General features: G+C 39.2%; 1 protein-coding gene across 6 annotated transcripts; it reads right to left on the reverse strand.

Moving 5' to 3' along the window:
• Positions 1-697: 697 nt before the first annotated feature.
• LOC117434705 (CD276 antigen-like) lies at positions 698-12960 on the reverse strand. Of its 6 annotated transcripts, XR_009309235.1 has the most exons (6): positions 12815-12960; positions 11930-11988; positions 8852-8928; positions 7978-8256; positions 5738-5846; positions 698-4245 (listed from the first exon to the last, which is right to left on the reverse strand). XR_009309235.1 is itself a non-coding variant. In XM_059003287.1 (4 exons), the coding sequence occupies exons 2-4, from the start codon at positions 8922-8924 to the stop codon at positions 5863-5865; spliced, it is 582 nt and encodes a 193-aa protein (XP_058859270.1). In that variant the 5' UTR covers positions 8925-8928; positions 12815-12960; the 3' UTR covers positions 5854-5862. The 6 variants fall into 6 exon arrangements, 2 of the variants coding, with proteins under 2 accessions (XP_058859270.1, XP_058859269.1); XR_009309236.1 differs by lacking the exon at positions 12815-12960 and having other exon boundaries at positions 5738-5843; positions 11930-12108; XR_009309234.1 differs by lacking the exon at positions 12815-12960 and having other exon boundaries at positions 699-4245; positions 11930-12093.
• Between the last annotated feature and the right edge of the window lie 381 nt (positions 12961-13341).

Raw genomic sequence — 13341 nt, forward strand, 5'->3', positions numbered from 1 at the left:
TTATGCATTTCTATGTATTTAAAGTATTGTGGATTTTCTTGTTGTTACTGCATCTTGTAAAGCACTTTGTAATGGTGGTCCACTATGAAAGGCACTATATAAAATAAAGATTGATTGATTGATTTATCCCTCTGTCACATTCTGCACAGGTTCGACAGTCAATCTGTCAATAAATCATCAGCCACCAACCACGCATTCTCACGAGTTTAGCTGGATGGGGAATTTTAACCTCATCCATGCTCACACAATAATAACAAACCTGTGTGTAAAGCAAACACAAAACAATACATTATAATGTAGGCAGTGTGGTCCAGTGGTTAAAGTCCTGGGCTTGTAAGCAGAAGGTCCCTGGTTCAAATCCCACCTTTGCCACTGCCTGACTCACTGTGTGACCCCGAGCAAGTCTCTTAAACTCCTTGTGCTCCATCCTGCAGATGAGATGTTAAATCAATGTCCTATTGTAAGTGACTCTGCATATAATGCACAGTTCACAGCCTACCTCTGTAAAGCGCTTTGTGATGGTGGTCCACTATGAAAGGCGCTATATAAAAATAAAGATATTAATAATAATACACAATAAACACAGGGGCAGGGTGTACCCTGTCACACTTGTAAAAATGTTTAACCTTAGATTTATTATAATTTATTTGACACAATCTCGCTAAACAAAGTAATTCATTCTATTTCAATGCTGTTGAAAGAACATTAGAAGTTTGGAATGTCCAGACATTTTATTTTATTTTATTTTATTGTTATTCAGCTTGTTAACCTCCACTGATTACAAAAGTTAAAGCTTTATTGTCAGTCCAATAGGGTAATGGTTACAATCGTCTCAACCAGAACAGTTACCAGCATCGGTAAGCAAACACACATACTACAATATCTAATCAGAAACAGATCATATGGATTCATGTAAAACAATCCCACTTCTATTGAAAACATGCACAGGTGTATTCATTTTAACAAACTGATATGTACAGGCATAAGGAAAACATGTAACTGTACAGTTTTAATATACAGTCCCAACATTGTGGTGTATTTGTTGAATAATTGAGACATTTTGATGGGATGAGACCCAGCAAACAGGATTCTCCCCAGATTGCATGTACCTTCTGAACACATGTTCCCACACTCTTTATTAGCCTGAGACAGGCGGGTTAAGAGTCCAAACTTACATTGCAACCCCATGTTAATAAATAACTATATTTTAGACAGGAATATACTTCAGAAACTGAAGTACCTGCTCCTCCCTGACTGAAAACCACTGACTTTATGACTGAAAGCCACTCCTATGAGACTGAAATGTCCAGTATGGAAGATTTTGTTAATGAAAAACAAGTGGCTCTTCTTCTGGCTTTTATAAAATCAAAAGCCACGTCAAGGTGTTTGTGACAGGGTGGCTGAGTAGTGACGTCAGGCCAGATGCAGGAAGGGACAACACTGACACTGCAGTTCAAAAATAAAAGGTTTAAACAAAAACACTGTGCTCACAGAGCAAAATAAAACAGGACTAAATCACCAGCACAAAATACCAAACAATACAGGTCAGGCTGGGCAGTAGCCTTCACTGATCCTATACGTTTAATTTTTAAGTTTTGTTTTCTCTCTCGCTCCTTGCCCTCTAGTTCCTCCTCTCAAACACCGACCCTGAACATGGGGGGCTGCAGGCTTTTTATACCGTGGCCAAGGGGTTTAACTAGGTGGCAATTATTCTATTACCCCTCGGCCACAATCTGCACGAGTTTTTTAAATTACTGTGGATGGGGCTACCCACCCACGCTACTAAACAATACAAAAACCTGCGGCGGTCCGCCGTCATATATAAACACATTTTTAAATAAATACAAATAGACAATAACATGGCTTTCACCGTCATATAAATACAATCATAAATCATAACAATAATAATAATAATAATACGACTACTACTGCAACAACTAAAACAAATGCAAAACAATACACTGCACAGGGGCAGAGGGGTACCCCGTTCTAAAAATAAACAAATAATACATTTAAACAGCAGGGCTTTCTACCACCCTGCTACAGTGTTGTTTTAATGAAGCTGTGTGTTTGTATCTCAAGTGCTGTTTGAACTCTGCAGCCCTGTTCATTTTTTTATTATCTAATTGTTGCACCAATAGCTGCTTGGGGTGCAAGAAGTGTCTGCTTATTGAGCTCAAAGATTAACCCTGGCGGGATTATGAGTAGGGGTCTACCTGAATCGCAATTTCGCGGAAATCGTGAAATTGAGGGGTCACCACAAAATTCACCTCTTTTAGGGGCCAATGCATACTGGACAAGTACAGAGAGAAAATAAAGAAACCTTGTTTAAATGAACTAATGCACAATGCAAGCGACACAAACTACGTATCTTCCTTCTGTAGATAGGCTTTTTTTTTATTCCTATGGCGTCCTTAGGCAAAAAAAACATTCTTAGACAAACAGCATTTACAAAAAAATATTCCAAAGTGGTTAACGTTCTTGTTTACTGTTCAAATGACAACAATGTTTTAATCAGCCTATCAGTGCGTCTGTACTGGCTTTTCTGTGACCTGTACTAGAACATAAGAACATAAGAACATAAGAAAGTTTACAAACGAGAGGAGGCCATTCAGCCCATCATGCTCGTTTGGTTGTTAGTAGCTTATTGATCCCAGAATCAATCATTACTGGGGAGTTGGTTCCAGACCCTCACAATTCTCTGTGTAAAAAAGTGCCTCCTATTTTCTGTTCTGAACGCCCCTTTATCTAATCTCCATTTGTGACCCCTGGTTCTTGTTTCTTTTTTCAGGTCAAAAAAGTCCCCTGGGTCGACATTGTCTATACCTTTTAGGATTTTGAATGTTTGAATCAGATCGCCGTGTAGTCTTCTTTGTTCAAGACAGAATAGATTCAATTCTTTTAGCCTGTCTCCATATGACAATGCCTTTTAAACCTGGGATAATTCTGGTCGCTCTTCTTTGCACTCTTTCTACAGCAGCAATATCCTTTTTGCAATGAGGTGACCAGAACTGAACACAATATTCTAGGTGTGGTCTTACTAATGCATTGTAAAGTTTTAACATTACTTCCCTTGATTTAAATTCAACACTTCTCACAATATATCTGAGCATCTTGTGCAGTAGCAGGTGGGACAAAGTCAGTGCTGCATTGTTTTGATTTAGGTTGCTAAAATCTACTTTTCAGCATTGGCGGTAAAATACCAGAAATGCACAACAAAGCATAAAAAGCAAAGTATATTTCAGTTGATGATCGTGTCAAGATATTTCCCAAAGAAACTGTACGTGCAGATGGAGGTAATTGTTTTGCACATCTTGTAATATGACTGGAGAAAATACGATCGATCGCTATTTAGCTTCAGAATCACACATTAAATGAAAGGCTACTACAGAGGCTGCTGAACAGAACGCAAAACAAACAACAGCTTTCAGAAAACACTTGAAAGTCAGCGCAGACAAAAAGTATTCCTGTCGTTTGTATCCAAGTTAAATCAGTATTACACGTACGATCTAGCACAGCCACCTCGCTTCAAACAACCTGCTGCTTACTTTTTAAACGCATTAGAATTTTAGACCTGAATAGGCACATTTTCTTGAACCCTTCATTGAACTAATAAAGTGATTAACTGGACATTTTCCTGTTATTTTCAAGCTATTCATTTGTTGATACGGTTAATTTAAGCAATTGAGTGCTGCGTTGGAACGAGAACCAGCAGACACGGTGTGCCGCCAGGAACAGGGTTGGGAAACACTGCTATACAGCATACCTACACAGATATATAGACCAGGTTCTGCAGGATACCTCACTGCTAATGCACTGATCACACTTTCCCCAGTCCACGACTGCATCTCTTTATTATTCTCTCGGATTGCATGCCAGTTCACGCAGCAAAGACCCAACAGCAGGTGGGCACTCGGTTGAGCTGGACGGCGTGGTCGTTATCGGGGTCTGCAACTGGGTGGAAATGAAGTTTAACTTTATTAAGGAATTGCAAAAAAAGAAATAAACACTGTTTTAAAACAAAAACAAAACTGACGCTGAATAAATCCTGTCCTAATAACAGAATGTTTCCCACTGGCTGGTAATGCCAACGGGACAGCTTTGTTCAGTTTATTTGTGATGCACTGCTTGAGACGCTGCCAGTTGTTGGTTGTTTGTTTTCATGTGTAAATCTTCACAGCAAGGATGTTGCACTGTCAAACCAGGCCCACAGGTCTAATTTTGTTATGTTGCCAGCAGCAGCGTCTGTGTAAAAAATAAAAAGATGTCTATGTTAATATACCATTCTTGTTGTGTTTTTTGCCTTAACCAAATAACCACCCAGCCTGGACTCATTCATTACTGTAATTAGTTCCCTTCCAGTGGAGTTCTATTACTAGATATGCACAGCTTCAGCATTCAGTGGAGCCTCTCTTTTGAGTTCAGTGTTATTCTCCTGAATTGCATGCTGCACATTTTGATTTCATTAAAGGTTCTTGATCCGCATCTGAATTCATTACTGGATTGGGTTAGAGAGGCAGGTGGCAGTCGAGTATTGAGCAGTTTAATAATCAAGTTACACAATCTTGTGTATTCAATGGCAAGTTGTCTAGAATCTGTGACAAATCCAAAGCAGGTAATACCTAAGGACAAGGGAACAAGGGTCTATAACCTGTGTTGTGGAGATCACTTTTGCTCTTTTAGAAAAGACGTCAAGCAAGACGTCTCCTCTACCCTTCAACCCCAGTGCTGAGGATACAATGGGCACTTTGCCTGCTTGAACGAAAGCTCATAAAACACCATCATAACTTGAAATAATTAGCAAGATATTTAGTGAAACGAACAGACTTTATTTTTTTATTTTTTTATTTAGTGGGCCAATATGATTCTCATAAACAAAAGCAAGATCTATATACATTACAACATTTAACAAACTAAGTCAACAAACGTTTCAACCAGTGCCTTTGTCAATGTATTGATTTTAACCTCGACTTCTCCAAGCTAGTTACTCCAAAATCAGAGTTGTTTCTTTCTGGTTTGGTAACTTTATTTGGTGCTTGTTTTTCCTTTCTGAAAAAAAATGTGCGAATAATGATCTTTGAGCATCAAGCTCTTTAGTGTTTTGAAAAAGTGTTTTGATGTTATTAATGAAAATATCTCGCTTAGCAGCCTAATAGTATAGCAAAGAAAAATCAACCATGGTCTGTCTGCCAAACACGTTCTAGAGAAACAGTTTAATGGACAGGCAGCCCTCTTTCGTGTTCTTTCTATAGTTCTTACAAGAACATTTGTGCTCTTAAATTGTAGCTCTTTAAAGAGCCGCTGTGCTGTGCTGAATAGTCTGCTGTCCTGGCAAGGCTGCTCTGTTGACGCCAGCGAAGGCAAAAAGGCAACTCTTTTCATTAGCTTTCAGAAGAGCCTTTGTTTCTATTCGAGATGTTTTCAACTGATGCTGCACACTCTGCCAAGTACAACATATTCATGAGCAAAACTTGGGTATGTTTTGTTCGACCAAACAGATAACAGCAACATAGGAACAATGCACATGAAAACCAGAAATAAGTATTAGTATTATTATTATTATGACAATAACAATACTTTATCATTAAATGTTTAATGAATGAGCTGCTTTCTCTTGAAAATAAAAAATGGACACTGTTTACCATATCCTGAATGTGCAAGGGGTTAAAAGGTTTATCTATACAATGAAGTAACAGTGATGTTTAGTATTTAAGTTGACAATAAGATAATACTCTACCTGCTGATTGCCAGGCTGAGCACTATTAACAACAGCACAGAAGTAAAAGCAGCTGAAAGCAGTGCACAGGACAGATGCCAGCCTGGAAGAGATGGAATACTGTGTCCTGCTGAAAAAAAGATACATCACTTTCCTTTACTAGAAATACTAACAGAAACTAAAATGCAACAACATTCAAAGATTGACTTCAGAAGAAGAAACTGAATTGTGCTGAACTGCTGCAGGGGATGGTTATCATCATGGAAACCCTGCAGAGGAGGGTGTTGTATGTCAGTATTTCTTAAGGGTTTTTCAGCGTCTGCAGGTTTTTTTTCTACAGTGTAAAATCCTGTTTTGCTCTCTACCTCTTTGTTATCTGCAACAATATAAAAAGAGAGATTTTCAGGATGAGAGAGAACAGGACCTGTTATAACTATGTACGAAGGCCTAGCCAGAGGGGAGCTGTCGTGGGCCCAACAGCCTCTTCTTGTTCTAAATATTTCATATGAGGAATGTAAATTGCTTTTACTAAGTGAAAAAAGAGGGCTGACAGTCATGCTAAAACAACATACAGTGCCTTGCGAAAGTATTCGGCCCCCTTGAACTTTGCGACCTTTTGCCACATTTCAGGCTTCAAACATAAAGATATGAAACTGTAATTTTTTGTGAAGAATCAACAACAAGTGGGACACAATCATGAAGTGGAACGAAATTTATTGGATATTTCAAACTTTTTTAACAAATAAAAAACCGAAAAATTGGGCGTGCAAAATTATTCAGCCCCCTTAAGTTAATACTTTGTAGCGCCACCTTTTGCTGTGATTACAGCTGTAAGTCGCTTGGGGTATGTCTCTATCAGTTTTGCACATCGAGAGACTGAAATTTTTGCCCATTCCTCCTTGCAAAACAGCTCGAGCTCAGTGAGGTTGGATGGAGAGCATTTGTGAACAGCAGTTTTCAGTTCTTTCCACAGATTCTCGATTGGATTCAGGTCTGGACTTTGACTTGGCCATTCTAACACCTGGATATGTTTATTTGTGAACCATTCCATTGTAGATTTTGCTTTATGTTTTGGATTATTGTCTTGTTGGAAGACAAATCTCCGTCCCAGTCTCAGGTCTTTTGCAGACTCCATCAGGTTTTCTTCCAGAATGGTCCTGTATTTGTCTCCATCCATCTTCCCATCAATTTTAACCATCTTCCCTGTCCCTGCTGAAGAAAAGCAGGCCCAAACCATGATGCTGCCACCACCATGTTTGACAGTGGGGATGGTGTGTTCAGGGTGATGAGCTGTGTTGCTTTTACGCCAAACATAACGTTTTGCATTGTTGCCAAAAAGTTCGATTTTGGTTTCATCTGACCAGAGCACCTTCTTCCACATGTTTGGTGTGTCTCCCAGGTGGCTTGTGGCAAACTGTAAACGACACTATTTATGGATATCTTTAAGAAATGGCTTTCTTCTTGCCACTCTTCCATAAAGGCCAGATTTGTGCAGTATACGACTGATTGTTGTCCTATGGACAGAGTCTCCCACCTCAGCTGTAGATCTCTGCAGTTCATCCAGAGTGATCATGGGCCTCTTGGCTGCATCTCTGATCAGTCTTCTCCTTGTATGAGCTGAAAGTTTAGAGGGACGGCCAGGTCTTGGTAGATTTGCAGTGGTCTTATACTCCTTCCATTTCAATATTATCGCTTGCACAGTGCTCCTTGGGATGTTTAAAGCTTGGGAAATCTTTTTGTATCCAAATCCGGCTTTAAACTTCTCCACAACAGTATCTCGGACCTGCCTGGTGTGTTCCTTGTTCTTCATGATGCTCTCTGCGCTTTAAACGGACCTCTGAGACTATCACAGTGCAGGTGCATTTATACGGAGACTTGATTACACACAGGTGGATTCTATTTATCATCATTAGTCATTTAGGTCAACATTGGATCATTCAGAGATCCTCACTGAACTTCTGGAGAGAGTTTGCTGCACTGAAAGTAAAGGGGCTGAATAATTTTGCACGCCCAATTTTTCAGTTTTTTATTTGTTAAAAAAGTTTGAAATATCCAATAAATTTCGTTCCACTTCATGATTGTGTCCCACTTGTTGTTGATTCTTCACAAAAAATTACTATCTTCATATTCATATCTTTATGTTTGAAGCCTGAAATGTGGCAAAAGGTCGCAAAGTTCAAGGGGGCCGAATACTTTCGCAAGGCACTGTAGCTTTGCTCTAGCAAGCGAAGTAGAATGAAAACACACAACAGATTACTGACCAATGATTTTAGTGCTCGATCGCAGCTCTCCCTGGTCCTTTCCGTATTTAATGACGCAGGAAACCTGGCCCCCCTCCGGCTCGGGTGTCCTCAGATAACTCCTGACTGTGTACAGCCCCTGCCCGTCCTGCTCCTCGCTGGTTTCGGCTGTTAAAACTGCGCCTCTCCCATCCGTCCACTGCAATTCAGGTTTGGGATACCACCCTCTCGAGACACAGGACACTTTGAAACCATAACGAGTGTCTTCATCAAGAGAGATCACAGGGGTGCTGCCAACGGCTGGGGATACAAGGGGCTTCGAATGAGTAACGTTTCCAGTGATGCTCATTTGGTTTATTAATAAAGTATGTGTTTATACTTTTTGTCTAACTGTAGTTTAAAGATTTAAAGTAATTAACAACATAATTCCATTAATGTGACTCAAATGTGCAGTTTTGAAAGAAACACCTGTCAAAGCAGGCACTTATTTTCTGTTTTGAAACATAGTAACCTGGTATTACTTTAGATTAAAGAAAGTTCTCTGTTTCTATGCCTTATTCTCAGGTCATCTGTAACACTTGCACTTCCTGGATCATTCACCCCAGCTGTGTTTTAGGTCAAATGTTACTGGCTGAAAGCCTGTCAGTCAAAAGGGAAAGCAGCAGCTAGTTGGTTTTTAACAGGAAAGAAGCCATTAAAAGGGTGGGGAATGGGATGATTTCACAATGTAGGTGAATTGACCAAGCAGGTGCGGCACTATCCGAAAGCATTTCTCTACCTAAGTGTAGTACTGTACCAGAGTTTTAAAATAAATTTCTGTTTCTGGTTGAATCAAAAACATAATGCTTAAGAGGAAATGTCTCTTTTGCAACAATATTCAATACTCTCCAGTCACCTGCATGTAGGGGGCAGATGTGTAGAACAGCCAGGACAATGAGGTACTCGAGTCTCAGGAAGAGGGACTGCATACCTCTGAAATAACACACGGTCCAGGCCAGGGTTAGTTACTTTTTATACATTCTTATTATTATTATTTATTTCTTAGCCAACACCCTTATCCAGGGAGACTTACAAGTGTTACAAGATATCACATTATGTTTACATACAATTACCCATTTTTACAGTTGGGTTTTTACTGGAGCAATCTAGGTAAAGTACCTTGCTCAAGGGTACAGCAGCAGTGTCCCCCACCTGGGATTGAACCCACAACCCTCCGGTCAAGAGTCCAGAGCCCTAACCACTACTCCACACTGCTGCCCATACATAAGGTGACCAGATGTCCCATTTTGGACGGGACTGGCCTATTTTTGGAACACTGGTCCCAGTGTCCCCAGAACCCTTTTTGGGACGCTTATTTCGTCTATTTTTTTCCCCCAGAGCATCGTCGTGCCAGTAACAGAATATAGTATTTTCATGCAGGCTGCTGTGTTGCTTCCATATCTAACTATTACAGTACAATGACACTTGATGTGACTAAAGCAAAGTTTGAACGACCAGTAGCATTAAAAAGCGGCCGTACAGCGCCGTGCAAATCTGGAGAATTACTGAACAGTCAACGTTCATATTTGCAACCAATCACAGAGAATTGTGGGTGGGTTTATCCACTGACTGCTGCTAAACGAACTGGTGGCTATCCTCGTCTGAATCATCACTCTCGCTGTGTGAAGAGGTTAGACTACTGCAGTCTAACAATGACAGCTCATACAGGTACCATTGTATTGAGTTGAAATTATTCTCTTCATCCACGATATGTGTATATCTGCGTGCAAATGACTTTGCTTCATGTGTAGCTATAGGCGACAATTGTGGAAATCAACGCTGTCGTGTCACATCACCGTGCGATGGTTACAACGCAGTGCACTGAAGCTTGTCGTGGCTTGAACACTTTCTGCATTAAAATAGGCCATTAGCATTACAACAATAGGAGGGGATGTAAAATATGACAAGTATTTGGAAACATATTTTCTATTGAAATAAGTCTATATTCACTTCAGTTCACCACAGGTACCCTTTAAGAAATGTATGTTAGTGAATAATACTAAATAATATTTTTTTATTTTTTTAAGTATACATTTTATGTTGTTTTTTTAGCAATAATTACTGGGGGGCTGGGGGTGGGGTCGATCCCTTTAAGTTTCTTGAAATAGTTTTATTTCCAATTTTCCTTTTCAACATGTTTTAAGCCGACAGGCATCACACACCAATCAGTGATAATGAGAAAGCGTCTCCTGACAATCTGAAAACTTCTTTATGTAGGCTAATGCTTATATTAAGGAAGATGAAATAGTATTGCCTTTCGCAAGTAAAGAAGTGACAACATTTCATTTGATCAGAAAAGGAATACGATTGAGTATTATTACAGCTTGATCCATATCTGTCCTGTACTGTTGACTCAGCCAAGAGCAGCAAAGAAATTAGCCTTCATAAAATACGTAGTTATCTACTTTAGATTGTCAGAAGACTTTCTCATTATTGATTGGTACTGCAAAATGGAAAAGGCAGGACATTTCATCATGCAATGAACACGTGTTTAAAGGTTCCTTTCTCTTTTAAGAGATGCCTGTCTGCTTACAGCATGTTAAAGGGGGAGTTTGGAAATACAGCTATTCACAGAAACTCAAAGGGTTTGCCTATGTGGATTACTATTTACCAGACTTAATAATTACTTCAAAAGGAAATTCCTGTTTGTGCAATTAGGACACCTTCTAAACAAAACTCTGAAAATCTGATTAGTGGGCTTCATTTATTGCACACAGTCAAAAGATATTTAACACATTTCAATACCTTTAATAGTCATAGTTCAATAGTAGAAAGTAGCTGAAAAAAACCCTTGTATCTATTAATCATAGCACACTAAAGATCCAAGCAGAAACGGCAGTAGAAAAAAAAATACAGAACAAATACCATGTCATATTAAATGTAAGAAATTAAACATTTTGAAAAAAATAAATGATATGAAGTAACCATTTAATAAATATTGAGATCTGTAATGTTTTCATGCATGAAGGGCCTGGTTTGCAGACTGGACACTGGAGGATAGCATAGAGATAGAGACAGAGCGAGATGGAAAGTGAAAATCAAAAGGAGAAGATGCAGTTTCTTATGCAGAAACCCCAGAGCTGCCCTGTAGCTTGGAAGCTCGTAGTCATTCCATACTGTCCCAGTTTAAGGACTTACAAATCTGGTCACCTTATTTAAACGGGCGTGGCAACACACTCTTAACAAAAAACGGTGTCATTTTTAACACTAGTAACATACATTTCAGGCAGAAACAATGTAAAAGTGATCATTTTACTACCAGAAACATTTTTCAACCATCACCAGAAGTCCAGCACATATTGGATGAGGTAGCTACCTATAGATTCAGGTCGTCAGCTATATTTAAACCTGTTTGCTTGAATGTTGTTTTTAAATGGCGAGAGAGTTCACTGAACGGAGTAATTAATGCTGCTGGTTGAGCAGTCCGAGGGAGCGTCTTGTGATATCATAGTGTGACAGTTATGAGAAAATTCCTGCTATTATTTAAAAGTCCACATTGCCCTCACACACTTATATTTAAATAGACAAGAAAGGAGTTGCAAAAAAATAAATAAATAAATAAAACACGTTTGACCTTTGGGTGATTAATCATTTGCTGAATAAAAGTGACTGCAATAATACAAATATGTTTATTTAGCAGAGTTTATAACACTGAAATATAGCACATATCCAGCAAGCACAGCCTTCACGCACCAAGCTCTCCCTCTCTATTTTGTATATAAAGAATACAAACTCCCTTGCAGTTGCAGTCAAGACCGCTGATAACATGTCTCTTTTCCACTTGCGAGGTGTAAAATGATTCTGTGTTCCTCAGAAACTATTAAGCAACACATTACACAAAATCCTGCCAGCACCAACGTTTAGTTTATTATTTTGTTATTTAAGATCTTACTACTAAGCAGGACTAGTGCATAATAAATGATCAGTTACTAACCTGGTTTAGCTGTGACACTTCAAACTCCTTGCACACACTGCGAGCCGGTATGGAACGCTCTGTGTATTTAAATAATACGAAACAAAAACCCAGATCATGACATCATGACTTTCACTTTCAGCCTTTTCCTCCTATTGCGTCATCTGTCAGGGTAAATTCCATGAAACGCGCACTTCATAGCAAACAGCCACTCTGTATTTGTTAAAGTTACCACGATTTGCCTGCCCGTGTCGCTGTAAACAATACAAACAATAAAAACTACTGGATTTTAGCAGCCACATTAACCCGTACAAAATCTTTTAATATCGCTGTAATATTATCGTATATAACTTTTAATTAAGTTCATGTGTGGCGTTTTCTCATAATCATCGCATAATCAAAAAGCATGGATTGAAAATAATCGCAATACAAACGCGGATGCAATGACTTAATTAATGGCTTGAACTTTTTCATATTCAGAAAGACATAAACTCTCATTTCCAGCTATATAGTTAGCAAAAAGAAAATTCTCAGTTTCCCTAAAGATCCAAAACAATTTAGAATTTAGCAAGAGCCATGCAGGTTTGTATGCTATATTAAAAAAATAAGGTCATTAAAAATAAGAACTAGACTTTGTGTTTCCTTATACATACCTATTTAACGCATTATACATATCTTTTTAACGTAAGCTACGTAATTATCAAATAAACTTGCTTTGTAATGGCGCTTTTAAAAATAGCAAGCGGGGTGCGGGTCATGTTCTGAATTTAATTCCAATAAAGAAATACTGGCAGCACATTTCAACATCTTGCAGCTCAGAATTTTAAGGGCTGTTTATCTATTTGCATTTTGTTATAAATTAATTTTTTTACTTGTTGTCTATCCTATCGTAATGTTTTGGTTTACCTTTATTACGTAGGTGCTATGAAACGTGCCTTGTTACATTCATTACGTTTCTAGCAGTGCTGGTCCTGAAGGCTGCAGAAGCGAATATATAAATAAGCAGTGTACACTGCAGTGGAAGCGAACGACACAGACACGCCAGAACAATAACGAACTGGCGACGCTGTGGTGTTGGTTTGTGTAGAACGTTTGTGGTCGTTAAGACCGTTGCTAAGGAAGTTACGCATTCCCTTGTCTAGCGCAGAGGCGCATGCGATCTTCAGGCTATGCTAAGGGACCGCTGACAGCTGACAAGTGAAAACATTGAGAACCGCAGCACACAATTACTACTCGGCAATGCATTTCAGTCATTTCTCAGCCCCCCCATGGCTTTGCACCCTGGGCGGCTGCAGGAGGCAGTGTGGTACAGTGGTTAAAGTCCAGGGCGTGTAACCAGAAGGTCGCCAGTTCAAATCCCACCTCTGCAACTGACTGACTCAGAGTGTGACCCTGAGCAAGTCACTGAACCTTCTTGTGCTCTGCTTTGTGAT

The sequence above is a fragment of the Acipenser ruthenus genome, chromosome 28 (assembly GCF_902713425.1).
Source record: "Acipenser ruthenus chromosome 28, fAciRut3.2 maternal haplotype, whole genome shotgun sequence".
NCBI classification, from domain to species: Eukaryota; Metazoa; Chordata; class Actinopteri; order Acipenseriformes; family Acipenseridae; genus Acipenser; species Acipenser ruthenus.